Consider the following 27663-nt stretch of genomic DNA (forward strand, 5'->3'; position numbering starts at 1 on the left):
GTGTGCTTCATAAATCACTGAGTCCTCAGTTTGCTATATTATCTGACTATTATCTTTATCATTACACCTCATAATGAATTTAATGCTCCAAAAAATTATTTCATATATTAATTGATACACTTCCTAGAATTACATTTTAAAAATACTATGACAGTGTTTTGTTAACATTAACAGCAGGTTAATAACTGTTTACACATTCTTACTTCTTTTTATCTTATTTTATGAAAGTTAATAGCGTGTAAGTAGCCACATTTTCCCATAATGTATCCAGTTAATCACACTGTCTTTAATTTACAACAATATTAAATCCATGTATCAATGTACAGTATGTATGTATTATTGTTATTTAATCAACAAAACAACATACGACATACAACACATTCAGCCAAAGATAAATAATCATCGGAAATGATATCATGAAAAATGGTTTTATTCACGTCATCGTTTCGTGGAGTCACCGCTTCCTGGAGAGAGAACGACATCCGGGTCACATCAAAGGTTGCCGCGGTCGCCATGTTGCTGAATGAAATTAGCTCCAAAACATTGACTAGCCGCTAGCAATATCGATATTTTATTTTTCCGTGTAATAACATTTGTTACAGCATGTGACTCACTGTAAATATGACTTAGGATTTATGACACTACTACAGAAGCCCCACTCCCTGTAAGTAACATCTCTGAGGTGATAAAATGTATTTATTGACCGGTAGCTGGCCTGCTAGCAGCAACAAGCTAACGCCGTTAGCATTAGTTAGCACGCGTCCCGCAGCAAGGGTCGTTGAAATTAATTAAATGGAATAGACAGCCTAAATGTGCAAGTTAATGCTTTGACAACTGTAGTAGATTTTAGGTGTATTAATCACCCCTAATATAATTAGCTGAATTATTCTCAAATGTGCATGCTAATGTAGTGTATTGCAGTAAGCTAGCTAGCGGTGTTTTGCGGACCGTCCCGGAGCTCCACTTTAAGTTGACGCTACCGTCAACCACGTAACAAACAATGAAAATTCAAGAGAGGATTCGTTCATAGGTATTTATATGCTGGTCATGTTGGTGACAGGTAATGATGTCAGTGTTGAGCTGTGAGAGGTGGTGGTCTGTTTACATACTGTCTCTCAACGCTGTAACCGGCCAACAGTGAGTGAAGAGCACCATTATAAGTGTTCGTAACGATACATCACCTTTGTTTATAATGCATCCGATTCACAGCGGTACATTAGATCAACGGCTTTCATATCACTTAACAATCTGTATTTACAATGTCAGTGATTTTTTAAAATGTTCATGCCTCCTTTGTGTTCTGCATAGATACACACATGTAATGTTAAAGATATTGTCTTGTAGCCTGTAATTTATAATTGCATGCAATTAAGTTTTGGGCTGAAGGTGCCTGTCGTTGCCTTGTTTTGCTATTAACTCACCATTACTTCACATAAACGATCCCGTTGTAATATGTTGATGTAACAACTGTCCAGTGTGAAGTTTACTTGTCAAATAGCTGATCTCTATATTTCTATTTGCTCATTGGACATGCATTTAGATTAATGTGTTTGACAATTGTCCACCAATTTTAAACCAGTAATGACTGATTTTACATCAAAGTATATTTATTAACATTATTAAATGGTTAGTTTTCTCAGATATATCAACCAGATATGAATGTTTGTTTCAAGTGAATCCAGTAAATTGTTTATATCAAATCAAATTTTGATTGCTACTGCAAGCATTGATAAAGAGATAGATGGTGGTAACTATGTTATCATACTGTCTAATTGAGAAATCAATTTAAAAACAAATCAATAAGAGATGTGAAATCTGGTTTCAGGATGGCTCTATTGTACTCTTGCAACATGTTGCTAGTGTTTGTGACTAAAATCACTTATTATTGTGCTTTTTTCTTTTCACAGATTATTGTGTTTAGACATAGTAACAGTGTCACGCAATGCACCATGGAAGTGGATCACAGAATATGCAACGACAGCTCCAGAGATCAAAGTCTGTCAGCGGGTCTGAAGCAGAGGAGCCGCAACAGCAGCAGCCAAACATGGCAGCAACGCAGCAGCAAGCTACAGTTAACCATCCTCAATCACCCGTGACAACGTTTTCCTCCGCTGCCAGCCCTTCAGCCCCTCAGTCGCCCAATTATCAAATAATCATGAGTCGTAGCCCAGTCACTGGCCAGAACATGAACATCACTTTACAAAATGTGGGACAGATGGTGACTGGTAACCAGCAGATCACCCTAACTCCACTCCCAATACAGAACCCAGCATCCCCTGGCTTCCAGCATACTACACCTCAGTGGAGGTTTGAGCATGCACCATCCTCCTATATCCAGGTAACCTCACCTGTGCCCCAACCCATGCAGCCCCAAAGTCCCACCCAGCACAGCCCAGTCCCTCTGCAAGGAGTTACAAGACCAGGAGCACCCACAGCAGCATTGGGTGTGTGTGGACAGAGTCCAACACGATTTGTTGAAGCTGGTATGTTAGTGCGACAAATCAGTTTAGGCAGTCCATCGGGAAGTGGCCACTTTGTTTACCAGGAGGGGACGGGACTGGCTCAGATTGCCCCAGCCACTTCTGGCCAGGTACAGCTGGCCTCTGCAGGAGCACCTGGCTCTGTGAGAGAACGCCGGCTTTCTCAGCCTCACTCACAGACTGGAGGCACCATCCACCACCTTGGACCTCAAAGTCCAGTGGCCACTGGTACTGTTCTCTCCACTCTGGGAAGTCCTGGTCACATTACCACTTCCAACCTACCTCCACAGATCAGCAGTATCATTCAAGGACAGCTGGCACGCCCTATGATATTTGAGAAGACAACACAGGGTGTGGTAGCTGGAGTGGGAACCACTGCCACAGCAACCTTCACTATACCATCCTCCATTCCAGTTTCTAGCCCATCCCTCACCAGTCCACCACAGGGGATCACCAACAATCCACTTGCACCCAACAGCATCTCTGTGGGCTCCATGAAGAAGCAAGTTCCCAAGAAATTAGAGGAAATTGCACCTTCTACACCAGAGATTGCCCAGCTGAGGAAACAGTTTTTGGAGCACCACAACAAGAAGATGGAGAACTTAAAGGAAGTTTTCAAAGAATATCTGATAGAACTTTTCTTTCTGCAGCACCTCCAAGGGAACATGATGGACTATGTAGCTTTTAAGAAGAAGCCCTGTGTTCCCTTGTATACTTACCTGAGACAGAACGACTTGGACCTTGAAGACGAAGAGGAGGAAGAAGAGCAGTCAGAGGTCATTAATGATGAGGTATTACTGGCAGGTGTTTATTGTGAGATCCAATAGGAACCTTACAATTTGAGAGTTGTACATTCATTTAACTTGATGAGTACTGTACATCTGTCAAATCTGTATCTTTTTAGGTAAAGGTTGTTACAGGAAAGGATGGCCAAGCAGTTACACCAGTTGCCATAGCAACCCAACTTCCTCCTAATGTCTCTGCAGCTTTCTCCACCCAGCAGCAGTTTCAGGTGACAGAGGCAACACTTGTTTTTAGCACTTACCACAATGAAATTATCTATAGCTACTTTCTTAAATTGTGTTTAAATCTTTTGCAGGGACATCAAGGGTCTGCTGCTGGCACCATTACGAACCCAGGAGACATGGATGCCTTTAAGAGGCAACAGGCTATGGTCCAAGCAGGTAGGGCAAGGATTGTAGACCCTGTCTCTCTTATGTTTCTGTTTCCTCCCTGTTTGCTTTGTTTTCTGTTTGTTTTCTTTTCTCCCTCTAATTGCTTCTGCTTTTAGATATTTGGCATCCTTTAGCGCTCTGTGTTGAAGTCTTAACCCAAGGAAGGAGAGGTGACCTGTACGGTCTTCAGAAGGTCATTGCTCTGTGCAGTGTGCTTTTTTTGCGTTATGAGGGTATTGTGTGTTTTGAATCCCAGATCAGGCTAAGAGGTCCCGGATTGACGTTGGTCGCCATGGGCTGATTTTCCAGCATCCTGGCATAGCTCCTTTATCATCACCTGGCGTTCCGCTCCAGCAGCTTATGCCAACTGCGCAAGGTAGGAGTGCTACTACCAGGCCGTTCTGTGCTCTGTTCGATGCTGCTGGACGTATCCCCTTCCTCAAACTAGGGAGATTAAAAAAAAACAACATATCACAACAATCATCTTCAAAAAACTTCGATCAGCATCAACAAAGAGATCTTCATCCATCTGCTGGATTTCTCAATAGTCCACAGGATGTTCAGTATTAGCTCTACCAGCACCTGCTCTCTGTCAGGATAAATGGGGAAGAAGACAATCCAAGTCTGAAGAAGAGTAGCCACTCGATGGGGAGATGCCATGTCTTATAATTTTTCTTTTTTGTTTTACTATTGATCACCCGTCGTTATCCATCTCTTCTTTTCTGAAGTTTGTTTCTGTCGTCTTTATTTGGACAGACCTTCCCGTGCTGATGGATTTTCATCATATTTGGAGGTGGATCACAGAAAGTGGGAACCCTGTGTGAATAAATCACTACCCAATGGGTTTTGCTTGCTATCCCATTTTATGAATCCACGTGTCATGGTTCCCTTTGGTTTCCCATTGTCATTCCTTCACAAGTCCTTCCCTGTCCGATTATCCTTCCTCTCATCATCAACGAGGATTCAAAGTCATCAATCTTTTATTCATCCGATACATCTTCAAGATTGTCTTTATTTCTCTCATGTTCACATTTGGTTGAATTTCTTCCATGTTATTTCATGGCATTCTGTTCTGACTTGGCTTCTTTCCCTCAGTCGAAGTAGGAGGGAAATCATGTGGAGGAGTTGTGTTCACGGCACAGGTTTTAACGTTTGCGATGGTGTGGGTGTGTCAGGGCCAGGTGTTGATGGCGTCTAGGCAAGGTGGTGTGGCGTGCAGGGAGGTAAGGCAGGCGCTGCTTTAGTGTGCACAGCTCCGCTCATGCCTGCTGTCCGCAAGACCCTACTTGTGTCCTTTTGCTCATTTCTGTGCTCTCTCGCTATGTGAGGCATCCAAATGCCTTGGTAACCGCTAGAATGACATCGCTTCATGCATGCCAAACATATAGTGTTTTTGTGAGTGTCCGCTGTGTATTTTTGGTTTTTCCCCTTTCTTCTCCCTGTCTCTTAACTTTCTGATGTTCTTTTATTTCATTTTCCTTTGTAATATTTCTATTTTCCTCTTCAACAACCTCTCTTATTGCATGTATAAGTTTTGATGTTTTTACCCACATTCTCTCAACATTTGAGATGCAATGTTTTGATTTTGCATTAATCAAAGTAGTATTTTATTTGAGAGACATGTAGATTCTCACATTGATTTCATTTCTTCTGTAATCATTTTGCTGTATGAGTTTCATTAGTTTCTGCTCTGATCATCAGAAAGTAGTATACTACTGTTGATTCATACAGTACATCTAGTTCATTACGGCAAGGTTCTGAGGAGCTCTAACATCGGAAGCTCAAACTTTCATTTAAAATTTTCAAGTTCTATTTTATTATCTACTTGTTCGCTTCAAAAGTGTTGTTTAAATGGGTCTCTCAAATATATTTTAGGGGAAAGATACCGAGCACTAAGTAATATTTAAAATATTTAATTCTATCAAGAGCACAAAAGACATTTACAAAACACTGAAGAAGACAAGATCAACAACTTGATTTTTAGTGTCTTTCTCCCTGTTGGTTTTTGTACCATCCCTTTGTGCGTCCTATAATTTGGTTACTATGTGTACAGGCGGGATGCCGCCTACTCCTCAAGTGGTCCAGATTGCAGGACAGAAGCAGAACCAGCAGCAGTATGACCCATCCAAAGGACCTCCGGTGCAGAACGCAGCCAGTCTGCACACCCCACCTCCCCAGCTGCCTGGCAGGTTGCCCCAAGGTGGCCTCCCAATAGCCAGCCTGTCCATGACGCTCTCTCAGCAGGCTCAGTTAGTGGAGAATACAGCTCAGCCTGGTGGTCAGCTTCAGGCACAGGTGAAGATGCAAGCAGGTGGGCCTGTCCTTGCTACAGTTAACCCCCACACACAGCTCCAAGCCCAGCTGCAGCAGCAGATGCAGCCAGGTCTTCATCTTCAGTTGCAACCTCAGCAGCAACAATCCCAGGCCATACTACAGTCAGGACAAGCGGTAAGTCTACAATTCATAGAAATACTATATATTTATATATATGCTGTATATGTGACTTAATGGTGATATTGCATTATTTCCCATTTAAAAATTGTATTGTCCTCACTTCTCTATAGACGGTGGCACTGGCTCGGCCAGGTACAGAGTCAAACCAGCCAGTTCAGAGGATAATGACCAACTCAATATCCATGACAACCATTTCTCCTGCTTCCCTCTCTACTCCTAACTCCGTTACAACCCCCCACACTGCAAGTCCTCTCCGTCCTCTTGGCTCTAACATCAACCCAAGCACGCAGTCCAAACTGACTGGAACCAATGGTATATCTGCTGTAAAAATAGGTGGCTTTGGTCAAACAGCGACCATGCAGTCGTCACAGGAGGGTTCTCAGGATAAGCAAGTTGAACAAGCTAAACTGGTGAGTTACCAAAGTACACTTTACAGATTAATGAATGAAAACCTTTGGCTTGAAAAGATTTCAGTGCCTTGAAATGTCTTAAATACACTTGTGTTGCCTTTGAAACTTTATAAAAAAAAGATTTACTATTGAAGTTGTGTTTTGTGAAAGTAAAGATTTAGATTTATATGATTTATTTCCTCGTAGTTGCTTGTTTTGATATTTGACAGAAGAATGACTATCATTAGGTTATGGACAATGCCCAGTGATGTCTGTTGTTTGTGTTCTTTGTGTCTTCTGTGAGGAATCTTCTGGATTTCTTTTCTGATGCCACATGCACTTTCTATTTCTCAGGAGAGTCAAGTGCATCAACGCATCTCCGAGCTAAGGAAGGAGGGCCAGTGGTCAGCCAGTCGACTTCCCAAGCTTGTGGAAGCCACGCGTCCAAAGTCCCACTGGGACTACCTCCTGGAGGAGATGCAGTGGATGGCAGCTGACTTTGCCCAGGAGAGAAGATGGAAAGAGGCAGCTGCTAAGAAGGTACAGCTGAGACGAAATAAAAAATGTGAAATTACACATAAGGATAACAAAGGGACAAGTAACTAACCATATCTTGTTGAAAGTCAACATGTCTCATGTGTCTTTGCTACAGCTTGTTCGCACATGTGCCCGTTACCATCAAGAGCAGAAGAAAAGTGAAGAGAGGTCAAAGGAAGAAAGGGAACTCCATCTTCGTCACATTGCTAGCACAATTGCCAGAGAGGTGGAATTCTTCTGGTCCAACATTGAGCAGGTAAAATACCTTTTTTTGGTTTATTGTCTTGATTATCAAACCCTGCCATGATTTGTAAATTGTGTACTTTTATCAGTCTGAATGAGATATTTTTCTCTGTCAGGTTGTGGAAATTAAACTCCAGTTTGAAATTTACGAGAAGAGGCTCAAAGCACTCGGCTTGAAAAAAGCCTCAGCTAAAGGTAAGGCCCACTTAGCAAAACAGAACTTCTTTGCTCTGTATCATGAATTTTCTATATTATTCCTTAATCTAACTTCTTAACTTCTTTTTCTTTTGTATTGAACATCTATTGCTTGTGTTGCAGCACCAGGTCAGTCGACAGGAGAGAACATTGATAAAGAGGTAAGTGCTGCACTGACACAAATATGAATGACAATACACTAACTGCACCTCAGGTATATCCCTAAATATGTTTTATTTTTATAGGAAGCGGCCACTTCAACAAAGAAAAGAAAATTAAATATGTCCTTGTTTGATGAAGATGGTATGTGTCATGGTGATAAAAACATATTAACACAGACGTTAGAGTCTGTACTGTGCTGTTCAGTTGTCTTGACTTTGCTAAATTAATTGTGACTGGTAATTTTTTTCAGTGCCTGATGAAGTGAGCACCATAGAGGAACAGGAGGCGATGGAAGGAGAAGCAGACCATAAATCAGAGTTGGTTGACCTTGCAAAAAATGGTACTTATTCACTTGTTGACTTTCTGTGCATATGTGGAAAAGCAGAATCAAGGAGGATACATTTTCTTTTCACATCCTGACATACTGCAGTTCATCATTGATGCTCGGCATGGTTGAGAGTCTTTGCTTCTCTTTGCTGACTCAAAAGTTTTTCTGTTTGGCTTTTAGCTGAGATTCCTCTGGACACTTTGATGAAGCAGTATGCTGGTGCCTATGTTGACAGCTTTGAGTGGCCTCAACCAAGTCCTAGTGATGAGGAGGACATGGAAGAGAGCGAAGGTGTGTTTTAAATTAAATTGTTCAAATGTTCACCCTCACAGCCGTTTTAGGCTTTAGAATAGTTGACATTCCTTTATTTCCAGAAACGGAGAGTCCTGTGGGGAGTCCACCTGAAGCTGTGTTGATTGACTCGCTGCTGAACGTGGATCAGTACCGTGGAGCTGACAAAGCCACTTCTTGTGGCACAAGTGGGAAACCTGCCAGAGACATTGCTGAAGTGGCTGCAGCCACAGAGCTCATCCTACCGAAGGGCAGCTTCAGGACCACCTGCTCAGTAAGATTCACACATATAAAAGAAAAAGATGCATTTTGTAATTTCTTTAACTGACCTTTTATCTTTTTTAACTAGTCCCGCAGCCCAGCTCCTTTTCTTCTTCATGGGTCACTACGAGAGTATCAGCAAATCGGTGTAGACTGGCTGGTAAACCTTCACAAGAAACACCTCAATGGAATTCTTGCTGATGAGACGGGTCTTGGCAAGACTGTACAGACTGTGGCTTACATGGCCCACTTAGCTGGCCAAGAGGGTATGACTCCATTCAAAGATGTGTGATTTTTTAAATGTGAATATATATAATATGTAGATATAATATATGATGGTAAATGTGTTTGTCCACAGGCATCTGGGGACCCCACCTTGTTGTGGTGAGAACATGCAAGTTGCTAAATTGGGAGGTGGAGTTTAAGCGTTGGTGCCCTGGCCTGAAGATCCTCCTGTACCTCGGCAACAGAAGGGAGCGCAGATGCAAGAGAATGGTAGTTTTTGCTGTATTTTAACACTTTTTATGATAATATCAATATATGAGGCCTTTTAAGAAAAAAAAATCATATATATCATCTGATCTACAGTGGTGGGGTGAAGCCAACAGCTTCCATGTGTGTGTGACATCCTATAAGCTGCTTATGAAAGACCAGAGTCATTTTCTCAGAAGAAGGTGGAGGCACCTGGTCCTGGATGAGGTGCAGCTCATTAAAAACATGACTGAAAAACACTGGGAAACAGTCTTTTCTCTCAGGAGGTGAGCTGGTTGGAAATTATTATATATATATCCATTTTAACAAGAATCATGATGATGAGTTTTCACATTGTCTGATTTATTTTTAATCTGTAATCAGCTGACTGATGAACTGAAATATTTTAATTTACTCTTTGCATCTTCCAGTGAGCAGAGGATTCTTCTCATCAACACTCCTCTGCAGAATACTCTGAAGGAGCTGTGGACCATGATCCACTTCCTTCTACCAGGAATCACCAGGTCCTACTCTGACTTCCCTGTTAAGGCAGGAACAGACCAGAACCAGGACTACTGCCACAAACTGGTCATTCGCCTGCATAGGGTGGGTGTAACACCCGTTTATTCATCTATCGAATAAACTGTAAACATTACAAAACATTTAGATTCATAAACGTGATTAACTCACCTCACCCTATTTCCTTTTAATGCATAGATATGAAATCCTTTCACTCTTATCCGTAGATGATCCAGCCGTTCATCCTGAGACGATCCAAAAGGGACGTGGAAAAACAGCTGCCCAAGAAGTACGAGCACATCCTAAAGTGCCGTCTCTCCAACAGACAGAAGAACCTTTATGAGGATATCCTCACTCAACCAGGGTGAGATAGGAGCTCTGCATACATAGTTATCAAAGTCGGGTTGCACTTACTGGCTATGAGAAATACATGATATCCACTCACACAGGGACTCAAGGTTTTAGAAAAATGAATCAATGAACAGCAGTTCAATCTTAATTAGAGTGAGTTATGGCAATGTGATATTCATCACATGTATTTTTTATCAAATTTAGTTTTTCCTCAAATGTTTTGAATGGTTCAGTACCAACACTGAACCACAAGCACCGAAAATTATTAAACTTAAGCTTTAACACATTATTTTCGACTGGGAAGAACCTGGTGTTTCCCCTAAATGCATTTAGCTGCGCCAGTGCTGAGCGGACCTTTTTTTTTTTTTTTTTTTCATAACAATGATCAAACACACATATGGGGGTCTCACCTGCCCACACTCACTCACACAGAGCATAACACACAGTGAAGAAGCTGAAGGTGGCATTCCTGTGATTATATTAACCATACAGTTGCTGGGCAGAATGATGTGATTGATGACTTTGCATCAAGGAAGACAAGTAAGCATTCAAGTGTGCAATAGTGTGTTGTTCTATTTGTGTGATCCACAAGGAGGATTTGTGCAATTTAGTTTTATGTGTGTGTTCTTTGCCATCAATTTGTTATCTTTGGTATTTGTGATTGTTGTGACATGTACATAGCTTTGAAAGTAAATATTTTTATATTTTTGTAATTCTATAGATATTGTTGCAAGTGTCTTCATGAAAATGACTGTTTGTTTCTTGGTTGGGTGTGTGTGTGGGAAAACACTGACCTATTATCGATGGTTAGTATATGTAGATGTCCATGTTGGTAATATCCATTGCGACTTTAATGTCGCTGTGAACTGTTTTTCGTAACAATGTCTTTTGTCTGTCCTCCCTTAGAGCTCAGGAAGCACTGAAGACAGGTCATTTTGTCAGCGTGCTTCAGGTTTTGATGCAGTTACAGCGAGTGTGTAACCACCCTGAGCTCGTAGTTCCCAGAGAAACCAGCAGCTCCTACTTCAGGTCCTCTCTGCAGTTCAATGTCCCATCATTGGTGCTGGGAGCTCTGCAGAATGACTCAAATAAGGTATAAATGATTGTGCTTTGTAGTTCTATGTGTACCTAGGTATTTGTCTAACCCTATTTAACTATCTAAAATGAAAAATATGTGTACAACCTAATTGGGAAATGCCTTAAAGCAGTTTATTAAGATTAGATTAATTAATGGTCACTTAAAAAGTGAATAATAAATGTGAGTAATATGTAAAGTGTAGTACGAATGATTTGGTTATCGCTGTAAAGTAATGTTAGTCCCTCTCTCTCTAGATGTAATAGATACCATAGGTTCTTAGTATCATTGAATGGACTGTCATCTTGTGTTATGCATTTTTGATACTTTTTGAAGGCTAATTAATTGATCCACTAATTGACAATAAGAATTATATTGGTTTCTTTGAATGTCAATGCTCCATCCTCCTCTTTACCTTCTTCTATTTGTTTTCTTTTGTCACCTTTTTCCTGAGATGCTGACGTTCTATCATTTCATGTTTTTAAGATAATGGAATTCCGTCTTCATTTTGAGTCTTGCTGTTTTTTTAAATGTCATCATTCTCCTAGACTGTGAACCTGTCCATATTTGATCTGATCAATAATGAGAACACACTGAGTCGGTATCAGACTGAGGAGGTGGTACCGAAACTGAAGGTCACTCAGCAGCTCATAGAGGAGATCTACACGGGTCCAGATCCTCCACCAAGACCCAAACAATGTCCGATAAAACCCATGAGGTCAGCAACACAATCCTTCCCCAGATATCTATGTAACATGACATGGTGATGTGGAGATCCTCAGACATTTTCAAATATTTTTAAGTATAACTTGATATTTTAACATTGATATTGCAGATTATTCCAGCCAGTGCAGTATGGGACAAAGCCAGAAGGTCGCCTGGCTGCCATCACAAGTGCAGCAGGCCAGCGTCCTCTGAGTTCCCCTGCTACTACCAGCACCTCTGCCTCCACCACCAGCCAATCAGCACAGAGCAGGGGCAAGTCCCCTGTCACCACTGCAACTACTACCCCCACTTCTCATGGTAAGACTATTCAGGGGTGGTTCTCAGTAAAAAACAGGAGATTTTGTTTTCACAGTGGCTTAAGGAATCCAGATGGTGTCATCTCACATCAAACTTAGAGTGACAACTTGTACAGGCCTTTTGTTGGTGCCTTTAACTCACATTCTTCTACCCGTGTGTTGTGTGCATTATACAATGTTATGCTGCATGATTGTGACACTGAGTTGTACCTGATGTTTACAAATTCATACTGTGCCCATTCAGTTGTATACTGCATTTGCAGCGCATTTCAGAAGCAGTACTGCACATTTAAAGGTTAGGTCTTACTCCAGCAACTTTTGTTGTTGATTCACCTTTACTGGGTGGTTTGACGGGTCATAGAGGTTTTACAGGATGACATCCTTCATGCAGCAGTGGTGGGAATGAGACATCTTTCCCTCATGACAGCACAGCCATTGGGTTAAATCTAAGTGTATTAAAAGTCAGCATCAGTTTACTGTGTACAGTAGGCTGTCTCTTTTTATTAGAAATTCCAATTACATTTGAACCAATTACACGCCATGTCAAATTTATTTAAACTTGATTTTTGGAAAATGCAACAGCCCTATGCCTCACCACAGTAAATAATGCCTCATTATGGCACTACCGGCCCATATCCTCTGTAACTTCATGGAAAGCATGATATAATATTGCAAAGAAGGATATAATAGTAGTAGTAGTAATAATAGTAAACTTGTCCTGTAAATAAATGGCAATAGACACACAAAGATTGACCACCAGTGAAAACACCCACAAAGATGGAACCTATATTTCAATAAATCGATAACACTACAGACCCAATCTGCTGTTTGACCCACCATTGCTGAATGAATATACAGAAGAAACTGTTTGACCATACTAATGATTGGACTATATATTAGGTTACCCCTAACATGTGGTCCCATACCCCATTGCCTTGTACTTCACAGCGGTTGGAACGGCTTCTCAGAGAGCCCAGACTACCCCTCCCATCAGCAGCAGCAGCAACACTGCCTCCTCCACTGTAGTCTCCTCTGGGAACAGTGGCGTTGGGCAACATGTGTTGGGGGCTGCCCCTGTGGCTTTGGGCCAGACCTTAACTGGCGCAGTTGTGGGATCTATAGCTCCCATCAGCCAGCCTGGATTAGCACACGTCCCCAGGCCAGCTCTAGCCCCCAGCCATGCCATCCAGCCCAGCTTACTGTCCCAGAGGCTGGTTCTTACATCCCAGGCCCAGGCACGGTTGCCTAGTAAGTGGCCTCCCCTCCCCTCCCTCTCAGCATTCCCCCTCCACCTCTGGCACAACAATACAGGCTGCTCTACACTGAGGCATTTACTTGAGGCACTGCTGATATGTGTTCAGTTTTTAATTCTCCCTGGAAATGGTTTTGTACACAGACTCAAAGGTGCAAATGTTGAATCACTGTAGTGGTATTTTGATAGTGGCAGAGATGCCATATATCAGTAGCTATACAACCCACAACTCATGGTAAAGAAAACAAATTGTATCTGTAGCCATATCAGCAGCATCTCCACAGCCTCAGCACTCCCCGGTTTCTTTTTCAAAACCTGCATGTACACTGAACAACCCACTTATGTTACACTACATGTCACTACACTATTTCACTTAATTATTATGTCCCTCCCCCTTTTTTTAATAATTTCCCCCCAGTTTACTAATATTCTTGTGTTTCTTGCATCAGCCCAGCAGCAGGATGAAATCCCAAAGCTTTGTTTTGTTGTTTGGTTGATGTTTTTTTCTTCACTGATGTTGAGCATCACTGTAAAGCATGGTGAATTGATCCCACAACTCCACCCCTTTCTGTCTCAAATGTGAACAGAGAAACCTTTTCAGTAACAACACACAGATTAATTTTTGATATATAAAAACAAGAAAACATTTAAGCAATTTAAGCTTCAAGCTCTGGAAGTAAGAGTAACAAAACACTTTGAATTTTGAAGAAAGACTCTTTTCAATATAATTTTAGCCATGCAGACCTCAGACAAAATGTCTCATAATTTATGTGCATATACATAATGATTACTGCACACTAATATCTTGTTCCCACTAATTACCTATTTTTACCATCTAAATAACATAATAATAACATAATTCATTTAATAATAGCATAATTCATTTAATAGATGTTTCTGAATTATCAATAAAGAAAGATATGTTAAAAATACCTGCATGGTTTGACATCCATTTTACATTTAGTATATGTGAACCTTTCAGATTTTGATACCTTGAAAACCTGTGTATTACCATGTCATGCATCTAAAGAGAACAATGTGTTGTCCTCTCAGTTTTTGTGCACACGTATTGTCAGATAATTTTCTGATAGCTGCTGAGCTAAATTTGATAAACTTTAATTATTATTTATGCATATCTTTTTCTTTACAAAAGTGATCTGCACCACAGTTAATATTTATATATACATACAGATACAGAATTGTCCTATTATTTGATTAGATTGCATATATTGTCATAAAATGCAGGTAGCTTTGTTTATGTATTTTTTAACACAATGCCTTTCCTGTTTGACCAGAGATTTGCTTTGGTTCAAAACATTAAAAGCTGAATAGAAACTTGTTGAAGTTTCTTAACCATATTAAAAAATTATAAAATGAAACTATTCATGCATTTAATTGAATCTGTTAATTTACTAATGCTGATAAGAATGAGTGCATTGCTTCATCAGAAATTGCTAAGGCAAAAAAACACATTTTAAATCATTAAATATATTTTTTTCTTAGACCATTCTCTACATATAGCGTGTGTTGGTTTGAAAAGGCAGTAAAGTGCAGTGCTCTGTGTATGTCTCAGGCTCTCTGTCTCACCTAAGGACCTCCCTTACATCCAATTTCTTTTCCCTTCAGGGTTTGTAAAAGTAGGAGCTTCTATGGTTCTGTTGTGGAGGGCGGCTCTGCTTGTTCCACTGATTAATCCACCCTGGTTCTGCATGTCCTGACCTTATTCCACCCTTTAACTAACTGATGCAAAGTTTATATTTTTGTAACTGATAAAATGTGAGCCATTTCAGTTGACCTTTTAATGCATTGTGTGATGAATTGTCTGTTCTTCCTTTCCATTAAAGGTGGAGATGTGGTGAAGATTAATCAGCTGGCGAACATAGCAGGCAGTCAGAATCGTATCTCCCAGCCAGAGACTCCTGTCACTCTGCAGTTTCAGGGCAACAAGTTCACTTTGTCCCCGAGCCAGCTCCGCCAGCTCACCACCGGACAGCCTTTGCAGCTCCAAGGTACACTCGGTAATGTACATCCCATTGTCACTTTTTCTCAACATACTTCTCTTCATTCCTTCCTTTTGACATTTCCATAAAATTCACCAGTTTTTAAATTTATCACAGTTTTAAAAACCATCCCAGATTTGATTCTGGCAAGGGGAACTTTATTACATTAATCTTCCTCTCTACTCGTGTTTCTCTTGTCTTTCTGTTATCTCCTTTCAATGACAAGTCCTAATATATTAAATATGTCATAGCTACAATTAATGATGAACATTGTACCTTGAGTTTAGTGTCTGTAGTTATATTGATGCAATTTTGTTTTTTTGCCTTTTTATGATAATACTTAATCCTGCATAATAGTTGTCCAACTGTGTCTTAGAGAGGGCATCTCTGTTAATGGTTGCTAATTGTGTTTCATGCATTTAGGAAACATCCTGCAGATTGTGTCAGCTCCAGGGCAGCAGATCATCAGGCCCCAGGGATCCATGGTAATGCAAACAATACCACAAGCTGTTCCTGCCTCCAACGCCTCATCTTCACCTGGGGCACCTCACCCCGGCCTGACGACAGCCCAACAAGGTGACCTATTCACACTGCAGATATTGTAGTGTTATATCTGTCTGTCTCTAAATCAGTCATTTAGTCTCATTGTCCTATTTCAATTTAGGATTTTAATGTTGAAAGTTAATACATTTTTGTATGAGATATGCTACCTTGCACCCACTATGTCTTTATGTACAGTAGGTTTAACTCAGTTATTCACAATGACACTTCTCGTCTTTAATAGCATCAGGTGTGACTACTAATGCCACATCAGCCTCCTCCAAGCTCACTACTGCAGCTAATGCTGGCTCTCAAGTAAGCACATTACTCTCAAGCAAAATCATGCATTTTACAACATATAGACTGAACTTATAAATAAATGTAATTAAATATGTTTGTGTACCATCTCTCTTTGTCTAGGAGTCTTCAGAAGAAAAGACTCAGCAGCTGAAGGAGCGTCTGAGTCGCCTGTTTGAAGCAAATGAGCGACGCTGCAGCCGCAGAGTATTGTATGGGACAGACCTGCTGCAGGCGTGTACTCTGAGCTCAGAGCCAGGTCACTCTGCCCTTACTGCGGGAGGCTGGAGGTGGGTGGGCAGAGAGAGCTGCCTCAGGGCTCAGAGAACCTGTGTGGCTACCACCTCTACACTGCGATCCACTCTGCTCTCTGTGGAGGACCGACTGGAGGCTGCCAACAGCCTTATCAAGAGGTATTGCAGCTCAGTGTTGAAGCCCCATCTATAACTATATTCCACATCGATTAAAACGGCATAAAACAACTTATAAATCAATACATGTCAGGTATTAGCTGCATTGATGTAAGTAATTTGTCAAGTAAAACAAACACCTTTTTTGCAGCATTTAAAGTGAACACTAGTGTCATCACAATACAATTCTATATGTTGTATTTCTTTAATCCAATTCTGATGTACATATATTTATCCATCAGTGTTTCATACTAATGTCATCTCTTAGGTTGGTATGTGTGGTGCCTCCAGCTGTAGCGCCACCTCCTCACCTGTATGCAGTCAATCCTCCGGTTCCCTACAGCCTTGAGCAGAAGTCTCTTTGCTGTCGGGTAAAAGAGGCCTCTGCCCCCCACAGTGCTGACATCCACCACTTAGCGTCCAGGAGTCTCTTCCATTCTCCTGATATGCAGCTAATGCAGATGGACTCAGGTAAGCCCAGCATCTTTTTCTTCAAATAAATACATTTAAAAAAAATTATGAAACACTTCGGCTTTTGTAAAGAGGACCTGCTCCGGATGTAATATAAAGTATTTGAATATAAGGGATCATTCTAGGGTAAAGAAAACAACAATTCGTACAGTTTAGATTATTTCACACCTGTGAAAACATCACTGGGATTGTTTTATATAACATTTCTGCATATAGATCCCTTTCACTTTAATCTTATTCAATGGACTTTTAAAGCATCACTTTAATCATTCTGCCGGACATTTTACCTAGTATCTCTCTTATAAGACAGAATAATTGGCTTTTCAAACACAACCATCTTCTAGACACAGTAAATAAAGTGATGTGGTGCTGACATCACTTCCTTCCATACTCAGATCCAGTATTCTTGATCAATCATCAAACATTTTGAAGTCAGCTGTGGTTATAAAGCAAAATGCACTATTGTAGGTAACATAAAACGAATTTCTGCATCTGTGGTCAACTCAGCACCACCATAAACTGAAACGTCTGACAATGTCAAGAATAATAACTTGATATTTATCTTTTCAAAAGGTAAACTTGAAGCTCTTGCCATTCTGCTGCAGAAGCTAAGGTCAGAGAGCCGCCGTGTCCTCATCTTCACTCAGATGGTGAAAATGTTAGACATCCTGGAGGTGTTCCTCGATCACAGGCAGCTCACTTATGTGCGGCTTGATGAAAGCTTCACTCCTGACGAACGACAGGTAAAATCCCCATTTAAATTGGTTGTGGCAGGCCACATTGTTGCTCATTGCTTTTGCTTTGAAAGGAAAGAGTATATTGAGGTTCTCTCTCTCTTTAAGTTAAGTTAAATTAAGTGTTTAATCAGTAGTTGAATGACAGCAAAGTCTAAGTTAAGACATGCCTTCAGTAATCAGTCAGTGTTTAACTTTTTAACAAACATAAATTGCCTCAGTTATCCAGCATGAACAGGTGTGTGACAGAGAGATGTCTCCACCTTTCTGTGACTCCTTGTCTAACACCTGGACCTCCCAGTGTCAGTGTAGAGTTCTGGCTCAACAAGGGGACAAGGTCTCTTGCTCTCTTCCCTCCCTGCTGGACACTTTTCCTTTCAGTGCCTTAAGAGATGCAAACTTTAGTAATTTTAGGTCCATGTCATTAAGACTTTTCTATTTACTGCTGTCGTGTTTCTACTCTGCCTGAACTGTCAAATTGAAAACTTAAATGTTCTTTCTCTCTTTTTTGTCTCATTTGTTGTAATGTATTATACAATCCCTCTTGGGTCTGAATTAGTTTATTTGATCTGATGCTGTAAGAAAATGGAGACGCACACAACCGATTGGGCAAAGATTAAGCTTTAATGAGCCTTTGGGGGAATTTAACTGTTACATATAAATGAGGATGAAGATAATGCACTGTTACTGTACATGGTAAACAAAAGTTTAAGATCTATAGTTTGCTAAAAACTGCAGAGGTAAGCAAATAAAATACATGGAATAAATGTTTTGGCTTTCATCTCAGTCCGTTCATGTGCTTCCTGTTGTGTCCCTGCAGGAGAATATGAAGAAGTTTAACAGGAACAGGCAGGTTTTCTGTAGCATCCTGACCAACCGCTGCTGCTCTGCAGTCGGGACAGTGTTTGATGCAGACACCATCATCTTCTATGACACAGACCTCAATCCCAGCATGGACGCCCGCACCCAAGAATGGTGTGACAAAATAGGACGTTCCAAGGATATACACATATACAGGTGAAATCTGATTTTGAATTTTACCAATAAAGTATTTTTTAGTGCTTACATTTTATAGTACCTAACTACCTGGTAAAATGTTAGATGTAACGGTAGGAGTTTGGTGCTACTTTTGTTTCTTTTTTGTGTGTTGCCTAGGTTGGAGAGTGGAAATTCGATTGAAGAGAAGTTGTTAAAAAATGGCACCAAGGACCTGATCAGAGAGGTGGCTGCTCAGGGAACTGACTACACCTTGGCATTCCTCACACAAGTAAGATTCATTCATGAGAAACTACACTGCTGTCATGCTTGATTCAGTTAAATTCTCATTTTCTCCACATTGCCAGTGTTGAAGTATATCTTGAACATAAAGGCTCTTTCCCAAGTCCTCTCCCTTGGCCCCACCCCATCAAGTGCCCTTTGCTGGGAGTGTCCCCTCCAAACGGAGCCACAAGGGAGAGGGCATACTCCAGGAATTGCGACGCTACTCGCTACGTCATCAGCAACTAACCAACATTATTACATGACAATCAATATCAACTAACGTTATTATATTAACAACCGTTATCGACCAACAGCGTGTTTACATCAGTTATTTCAATGTAACATTAGTCCTGTCCATAGAAACTTCTGCCCCGCACTGAACATTATAACATGAGCAGGGACGTTTTTTTCAAACTTCATATACAGGGTTGCCTGATCTTGATTAACTTTGTCTGTTCGTAACGTATTTGGGAATTTCTGTCTACCCCTTCATTTTTAGCAGGGTCCTGAATACACTACAGTTGAAAGGGTTTTTGAGGGGCTAGATAACCTCTACCCTTTGATCACATCAAGAAACGGGACAACACTACCCCTTCACGGCCACAAAATGAATTGATGAATTAGGACAGAGCAAAAGTAACTGGTCTTATCTTTTGTGTCTGTAGCGGACAATCCAGGATCTGTTTGAGGTGGAGGCAGGGTCAGGGGAGAAGGTGGAGGAGTTTGTGGTTCTTCACCAAGAGCCGTCGGCATCTGAAGCCATTTCTCCCAGAGTGGCAAGACCCTACATCCAGGCTCTCCACAGCATAAATCTAGATGCTCTACCAGAGGAGGAGAAGCAGCAGCAGCAGCAGCAAGAGGAGGAGTTAGCAGGCAAAGACTCAGCAGAAGACAACCCAGAGTCAGAGAGCCAAGCTAAAGAAGATCCTGCTCAGATTGAAGAGCTAAATGCAGTCATGGAACAGGTAGCTACACTTTTTCTCTTTAATGTTTGGGATCTTGAGGAAGCAGAAAACAACAAATAGAAGGAATAGATTAGCATAAAATAAAATGCTGTTTTATGACTTACTGGGTTAACATTTACTTATTTTCTAACAGCTCACACCAATTGAACGGTATGCCTTGCATTACCTTGAGTACCTCCACATCAGTGATGATGAAACTGCTCTTAAGGTAACTTAAAATGTGTCTGTAACCAACTGTAATCAAATTCTGGTAAATTTGGATTGATTGATTCATGTTTTGTTAATTCTCCTCAGGAGCGTTTGGAGAGCTCTAAGAGAGGCTGGGAGCTGAAGCAGCTGCAGAAGCTGAAGGAGGAGGCAGAGGAGGAGGAGGAGCGGCAGCTGATGCAGGGAGATGAAGAGCTCTTCACCTACACCAGAGAGGATGCCTACAACATGGTGGGTGGCCATTGTGATCCATGCTAAACAAACAAGTGAAGTGTGGACTGTGTTGCACTGTTGTTGACATGAAACTTTTTTCACAATTTCAACAGGAGTATGTTTTTGATGCAGAGGATGGACATACAGAAATAATGCCGGTAAGACAACAAATATGATGTTACTGGGGAAAAAATGTCCAGAATTTGCGTTTTCCCTATTTTCCCTAATTTATTTTTTATTGAGTCAAATCATATTGTCCTGCTCTGTTTTCTGGCTCCATTCTAACTTGTTATATTTTCCAACACAGCTTTGGACTCCGCCTACACCTCCACAGGATGACAACGACATTTACATCGACTCTGTAATGATGCTGATGTATGACACCACACCCATGCCAGAGTCCAAGCTACCTCCTATCTACATCCGCAAGGAGCACAAGAGACTTAAGATGGATCCTTCAGGTGAGAGGCAATTTGCCATCTTTAGTTCTGAACTGATTGTGATTTCATATTTAGCATTATGGCTCCATTTAGTAGTATTACAGTACATCTACTGTATTGTGACTAATTCTGCGTTCAGACAAGGAATTATTTATATACCTTGTGTAGTCACTGTTTATTTTAAAGGAAAATACTTTGCTTGGCATCTCTGTCCTTACCGGTGTGTGTTTGTCCAGCAGCAGCTAGAAAGAAGAAGAAAGGCCACGGGGAGACAGTCATTCCCCCACGCTCCCTTTTCGAAAAGGCCAGCATGCTCAAAGTTCGCCGTGAGGGCAAGGACCAGAAAAAGAACTTCTCCCTCAAGCAGCAGGCACCGTTTGCCAAGCCGTTACCATCGCTTGTTAAACCTGCCATGGAGGCCGGCCAGGACAACCCAGAGTGGCTCATCAGTGAGGACTGGGCTCTGCTTCAGGTGCTTTACAGTGCTGTTCCATCATGTAGTGATAGAAATTATTAAATCTATCATACTCCATGTCACTTGGTGAAATAGCACAGTGTACTCAACATCTAAATATCACACTTGTGTTTCTGACAGGCTGTAAAGCAGCTACTGGAGTTGCCGCTGAACCTGACAATTGTGTCTCCTGCCCACACTCCTAACTGGGATCTGGTGAGCGATGTAGTGAACTCCTGCAGCCGCATCTACCGCTCGCCAAAACAGTGTCGCAACCGCTACGAGAATGTCATCATTCCCAGAGAGGAGGGCAAGGTAATGAACATCTACTTTTGCTGTAAACTAGTTTACTTATCTTGTACTTGTTTGTCTAAACCAATTCCAAAACTCTTTAAAGTTGGTGTATGAGGCAAACCCCAAGAAGAAAACCAAGAGCATATACAAGGTACCTTATCCTGCACTACTCTTTGATGTCAGTTTCTTTTCTTTAAATTCCTTGTCTCACTTAATTATGTTTCTCTTTATTATATGTTTTTCACTCAGTCCAAGAACAGTCGTCCTCTAAGGACCTGTCAGATCTATACACAGGACGACAATGCCACTCACATTCAGCTTTACAACAGCCGTTTTGAACTCATGAAGATCATCGCCAGCAAGAGGAGTCCACCCATAAAACCACTGTAAGCACTGGTCATTGTCTGTTTACAATGATTGTGTTAATCTTATGGAGGAGCCAACAGTAAAACAGGAGATTCACAAAACTGAGGAAAACTTCTCATGTTGTGCATGTCCTAAAAGTTTTAATGATTTCACATAAACAACAGTTAGTGGGTTGTGTATAATATGATTTTGTAAATGTGCACGAATCATTATGTTAGTGCAGAGGCAGTAATATGTCCCAAAGCCTGATGATACATCTCAGTAAGTTGTTTTCTGTCTTAACAATGAAGTGATTTACACACATTAAAATAATTTCCATTATTTACAGACTCGGAATGAATCCATTCCAGAAGAATCCCAAACATGCATCAGTCTTGGCAGAAAGGTGTGTTAATATTTCCTTTTTTATGCTTTTCATTTAAATTTCATTGAAATTTAGAAACAAAGAAAAAAAGTGTATTATCTGTTCTTCTTTGCTTCAGTGGGATCAGCTACGACAAGCCCCTACTCCCCATTCAGGTCGCATCTCAACGTGCTGAGAGGATCGCCAAGGAGAAAAAGGTGATTGTCAGCCATGTGCCAACAACTGCTTATAGATTAGTGTGTTTAGCCACATGCTGTATCATGCAGGTCTGACTTCAACAAACAAAGACTAAGCTCATCATAGAAATCTGCTGTTGGAGCCTTCACTTGGACAGACAACCTGCATGCTTTCGTTACACTAGGGTAGCAGTGGTCCATCTCTCTTACACTGAAACTGTTCCATTCAAGCACACTTATGCTGGTATGTTGCAATATGTGTGCTGACATGAACTGTCCACAATTTATAAAAAGCATCTCCTCCTCAAGATTCCATGCACAAAATGAGACCAGTACAACTTCTCCTTGTCCTTTTTCAGGGTCATAAATCAACAGCTGTTTCATCGCTATCAGATACAAATGTGTTTTTTTTACTGACTTCTATTTATTTTTGATTTGATGCATTGTGTGTGGGTTTGTGTTTGCAGGCCCTTGCAGAGCAGCAGAAGGCTCAGCAACTGGCACAGCAGCAGACTGGAGCTCCTCAGGCCCAGGCTGCACCCGGTCAGGCCGGGACTGCTGCTGCTGGCCAGACTCAGGTCCCACAGGCTGCTGCAGTGGCCGGAGCCACAGCTGTGCCAAATGCAGCAGTTCTGGTGAGAATCAAACCATCCTCCAACAATATTCTTCTACTTACAGTGAACCACTTTACCCAGTGACGTTTTTCAAACACATGTTTTTCAGGCTGGAGCCCTAAAAAACGCCACCGTAGGAACAACCCTTCAGGCCGGTACGTCAACACTCATATGGTTCTCATTGCAGAGCTGCTGGAGTTCCAGTGGTTAACTCACTTCTCTTTGTTTCCTCCAGCCACTGTAGGGGGGAATGTGATTGTCAACACAGTAGCTGGAGTTCCTCCAAGTCCCTTCCAGGGCAACAAACGCCTGGCATCTCCAGTCATACCAGGCACCCTGTCTGTGAGTCATGTTCATTAATCACTGCTGCTTTGGCTCAACTCAGCCACCTCCTGACTGAGGGGATTTTATGATGCAAATAGCCTTTGAAATGGCACGAAGCAGAGTGCGCTCCCAACTACATCTGGAATACACAATGATTATTACAAGTTTTGTAACGTTTACTCATTGTGTCTTATTATTAATGTTCCAGCCTGCCGGTGCAGCCGGAGCCCAGGTGGTCCACGCTCAGCAGAGGGCTGTCACGGCTGCTGCTGCTCCTGCTGAAGTAGTCGCCATAGCAACAGGCCAAGGCGTTCGAGCCGTTACCCCAGTGACAGCATCTGCAGTAGTTTCTACCACTCTGAGCCCGGTGCAGACACAGACTCGCCCGCTGGTCACTCAGGTGACACCAGGTAAATGAACTGCTTGCAGGTTTTTCTCTGATAAGTAGTCCCTCAGATACATCACTGTTTTACACATCTCGCTTATCTCCTGCTCTCCATCCAGCCGCAGGTATGCAACTGCAGCAAGGAAAGTCTCTCTCCCCAGCCCACCTGCAGTTGCTCCGACAGCAGCAGCAGCAACAACTGCAGCAGGCTGCTTCCCCACAGATCAAAGCTGCGGGCAAACCTCAGGTACATCATCACTATCTTTACACTGGCTACACAAATTATCACTGTACTGTTCTCTGGAGGCAGATTTTCACATTTACCCAGTAAACAATGTGCTGAAAGTGTAATGTTGGGCATACACTGCTATTTGATCCTGTTTTTGACTGGATTTCTGAAATGCAAGACTCATTTTAGAGTTGGACTGAATCTCAGCTTTGATATTTGTCATGCAGTGTGCAGTAGTGTGAAAGGAGCGATCCAATGCTCCCTAATGCTCACCAGGTGGATGAATTTCTGACATGTCAGAAATTTTAGTTTGTCCTTCATGCTCATAGTTGAATCCTAGCCACGAGTTGAATCACCAAACTCAGTGAAATTGCAAAATACAGTGAAAAATAGGCAAATAAAAGGGCATGTCAGGTCATGGCTAGACGATCACACTGTACAGCATGAGCACTTAAATCATGATCTAGCTTTCTATCTCAGCAGATTTACTGGTAAAGTGACTTTAAATTGAACAACAGTTCATACAGAGTGTGCTCTTTTTAAGGACTATATTAAGAACTAATTTACGCTTCATGTATCTTTAACTGATAATGTGTGTGTTTCTAGGAGCTGCTAAAGATGCACAAGCATAAGTTGCAGCAGCAGGTGGCCGCAGCAGTTGCAGCTGCAGCCCAGGGCCAACAGGCCGCAGGGGCCCAGCAGACCGCCCAGGTTCAGCCTGCACAGGCCTCCCAAGCCAATCCTCAGCTAGCAGCTGTGGCAGCAGCCAGACCTGGAGCAGTACTGACTGGCACTGCTGTGACCAACCTGCAGATGGCCAGACTGGTAAGACTGTGTCAAGAGTCATTAATCAAGACCGTATTAATCAAAATACAAAATAAATTGTTAACCAACAGGAATAAATCGTATGTTTTTGTTTGTGTATGTCAAAATCAGAAGAATTATAGAAATGGCATGTTAATGACGGCCGTCATGTTTCTTTGTCCACTCTGCGGTCCAGCTAAACAATGTTCTTTGCATCCTTGTTCTCTTCTTTACTCATGTCCCTCGACAGACTCGAGTGCCCACCCAGGGTCAGATTCAAGCCCAGGCAGGACAGACGGCTCAAGTGACCCTCACCAAGCCTCCCGTGGTCTCTGTGCCAGCTGTGGTTTCATCGGCTGGTGTCACTACACTGCCAGTCACTGTCGCAGGCATCAGTGTGGCTATTGGCCAGGCCCAGAAAACAGGTGTGTTCAAAGTCTTTAACAAGGAATGTTCTTAATAACTTACACTTGATTGTTTGATTTCCATGTGGCCTTTGTCAACACACTTAGCAGTTTTGAAATTATATAATGGATCATTAGCTCTGACCACTGATTGGAAGACAAATCAGATGAGGCCACAGGATTTGTTGGTGATTAACACTCTTTTGACATCCGGTTACTGTCACAGTACATTCGGTCTTCTTTTCTACAAACCTCTGGTATGTTCTTAAGTTCTAACACGTCATTGTTCTCCTCCTCTCTGTCAGGTGGCCCTGTGCTGACACCGTCCTTCCCCCAGATGCAGGTCCAGCAGCTGCTTCAGTTGAAGAAGCAGCAGCAGCAGGCGGCGGTTCAGGCAGCAGCCGCAGCTCAGCAGAAAGCAGGACAGCCTCAGCAAGGACAGGCCACTGTACAGCAGAAGGTAAACGTTCCACACCAACAGACACTAGACTTTCATGTGTTAACAACGTTTGTTTTCATGTTGCTTTCTGTCCACAACATAGGCAACAAATACGCTATACACTGATATTTAAACATTTATATATTTTCTGCTTAACTATATTATTTCTTGAGTAATAATCATATTAATAAAGCTATTTTAAGACTTGATGAGTTATGTTATTGACCTTAGATCGGCACCCAACAGGTGACGGTGCAGGCGGCTCAGCCAGCCCAGCAGGCGCAGCAGAAGGTGACCTACGCTGCCACGACCCAGCTCCAACCAGGGATCAAGACCCAGTTCTTTACATCTATCGCCCAGGCTCAGAAACCTGCTGGGGCCCAACAGATCCAGGTACAACCTCAGTGCCAGTCACTATCACAAAATAAATATTTGCAGATAAACAATGGATTTGTGTATTGATGCGAGGTGGTGTTCTTGTTTACTTCTCTTATCAGGTGGCTAAGCTCCCACAAATAGTGCAGCAGCAGCCCACCGTTGCTAATCTCCAACAAATCGTGTCTTCTCCTCAGCAGGTAGGTTTTAGGCTGAGCATTTGTCCTGTATGTAACTTGAACATGTGGTTAGCAACTGTATGTCCTTCTTCAGCTCCACATGAGCCTGCCATCCTCAGGCTGTGTTATACTCCAGGTTAAAGATTAAACATCCCTGTAGGCCTGTTGGGTACAAACCTGACTGTGTAAAGTGGGCTGAAGAATTACGAAGGTTTTGTTATTCTTCCTCAAGAACTTTGCTTCCTCTTTGTCTATGCACAATAAAACTTCTAAATGCAGTGGAGTGTTTCACATTGAACCTCAGAAACAGGATATAACAGTTGTGTTTGTGTTGTTGCTGTTCAGGCTCAGACCGTCACTCTGACCCAGGCCACCACATCAGGTCCTGCTCAGGTGCAGATGATTCCCGCTGGGACGGCGACAGCGCAGGTGGTCCAGCAGAAGATCATCCAGCAGCAGGTGGTGACCGCAGCCGCCTCACCGCAGATCCAGACGCCTCCTCCCCACAGCCCTGCACAGCAGCCCGCGGCACCCTCTGCTGCAGAGTCTCCTGCTCAGCAACCAGCTCAGCCCCAACAACCCACCAAGGGTCAAGCTCGACAGGGGGGCATCAGAGCCAAAGCTCCTGCCAAGCCCAGTGGGGGGAGCAGCTAGGAGAGTCACACTGATGAAACTGGATTTGTCAGTGTTTTTTTGCAGTACATACATGACAGTACAGTGTTGCTGAAGCATTCTGCTGCACCTCACAGCAGCTGAGGGCAGAGACGGACGTTCCTCCACATCCAAAACCAAACCCGACCTTAAATCTTAGCCTGAGCGAGGCTCAACACAACATAACTCATTTCACCTAAACAGTTTAAGCAGATTGGTCTCTGCACTTCTGGTGAGATTTATAATTTTTCATGACTGAATCAACAATGTTGATGTCTTTGTTGATGTCTTTATTTGATCCATGAAATGTGGAATGTTTCTTGAAATTTCTATAACTTAAAAAAAAACCTCCCCCACAGCTGCGACCCAGCTCATCAAATGACAGACACAAAGAGATGCCTTCAAAGTGATGATTATTATGTTACTCAACAGATATGTGGCTGAGGTTTGTGGGTAATTCAGAGTTGGGGGAATGAACTGTCCATTAGAATAAGTGTATTCATAAATAGTCCCTTTTATGTCTAATTCCCTTGTTGTCTATAGATAGATGAATGGAGAATAATGCACGTTCCTTTAGTCATTTGTTTTTTATTGCAGCAAATACACTGTAAACATGTACTTTAGTATTTTGTGTTTTCTCATAAATTGTCTTTTTTTATTGATGTCAAAGGAAAAAATGTAAATATCAACAAAAACATTTGTACTTGTAAAGTAGTTGTGTTTTCATTGGGTTTTTTCAGCTAATTGTAATAAAGTGTTTTGTTTTTATACACAAATTCATCTTTTTTCCCCTTTTTCTTTTTGCATTAAATCCGTTGTAAGTACTTTGACATCTTGTGAATTTTTACAACACACTCCCTGGT

The 27663-nt window shown here is 41.9% G+C and overlaps 1 protein-coding gene across 13 annotated transcripts; it reads left to right on the top strand.

Moving 5' to 3' along the window:
* Nucleotides 1-480: 480 nt before the first annotated feature.
* ep400 (E1A binding protein p400) lies at nucleotides 481-27576 on the top strand. Of its 13 annotated transcripts, none has more exons than XM_069524132.1 (54): nucleotides 490-664; nucleotides 1908-3271; nucleotides 3385-3492; nucleotides 3580-3664; nucleotides 3912-4031; nucleotides 5709-6103; nucleotides 6220-6519; nucleotides 6853-7038; nucleotides 7151-7291; nucleotides 7395-7473; nucleotides 7597-7634; nucleotides 7719-7776; nucleotides 7886-7975; nucleotides 8144-8254; nucleotides 8338-8528; nucleotides 8604-8781; nucleotides 8874-9010; nucleotides 9104-9273; nucleotides 9418-9592; nucleotides 9733-9869; nucleotides 10763-10949; nucleotides 11480-11649; nucleotides 11767-11954; nucleotides 12902-13201; nucleotides 15050-15223; nucleotides 15629-15781; nucleotides 15990-16060; nucleotides 16166-16455; nucleotides 16721-16923; nucleotides 17497-17666; nucleotides 18478-18674; nucleotides 18813-18924; nucleotides 19583-19882; nucleotides 20016-20090; nucleotides 20177-20320; nucleotides 20416-20460; nucleotides 20610-20763; nucleotides 20979-21214; nucleotides 21338-21511; nucleotides 21594-21641; nucleotides 21740-21876; nucleotides 22185-22241; nucleotides 22339-22417; nucleotides 22864-23031; nucleotides 23120-23165; nucleotides 23246-23352; nucleotides 23543-23744; nucleotides 23839-23966; nucleotides 24555-24773; nucleotides 25003-25177; nucleotides 25462-25616; nucleotides 25827-25988; nucleotides 26093-26170; nucleotides 26495-27576. In XM_069524132.1, the coding sequence occupies exons 2-54, from the start codon at nucleotides 1943-1945 to the stop codon at nucleotides 26801-26803; spliced, it is 9441 nt and encodes a 3146-aa protein (XP_069380233.1). In that variant the 5' UTR covers nucleotides 490-664; nucleotides 1908-1942; the 3' UTR covers nucleotides 26804-27576. The 13 variants fall into 13 exon arrangements, with proteins under 13 accessions (XP_019949415.2, XP_019949419.2, XP_069380243.1 ...); XM_069524135.1 differs by having other exon boundaries at nucleotides 25842-25988; XM_069524133.1 differs by having other exon boundaries at nucleotides 20982-21214.
* Nucleotides 27577-27663: the final 87 nt, after the last annotated feature.

The sequence above is a fragment of the Paralichthys olivaceus genome, chromosome 4 (genome assembly GCF_024713975.1).
Source record: "Paralichthys olivaceus isolate ysfri-2021 chromosome 4, ASM2471397v2, whole genome shotgun sequence".
Classification (NCBI taxonomy): Eukaryota; Metazoa; Chordata; class Actinopteri; order Pleuronectiformes; family Paralichthyidae; genus Paralichthys; species Paralichthys olivaceus.

What these genes read in the sequence shown, in the direction of transcription:
- ep400 (XM_069524132.1), top strand. Translation starts at nt 1,943, where the DNA reads ATGCACCATGGAAGTGGATCACAGAATATGCAACGACAGCTCCAGAGA. An exon ending in GCTAATGCAGATGGACTCAG is followed by an intron (nt 16,924 to 17,496) that starts GTAAGCCCAGCA and finishes TCTTTTCAAAAG; the next exon opens with GTAAACTTGAAGCTCTTGCC. An exon ending in CTGGGGCCCAACAGATCCAG is followed by an intron (nt 25,989 to 26,092) that starts GTACAACCTCAG and finishes TTCTCTTATCAG; the next exon opens with GTGGCTAAGCTCCCACAAAT.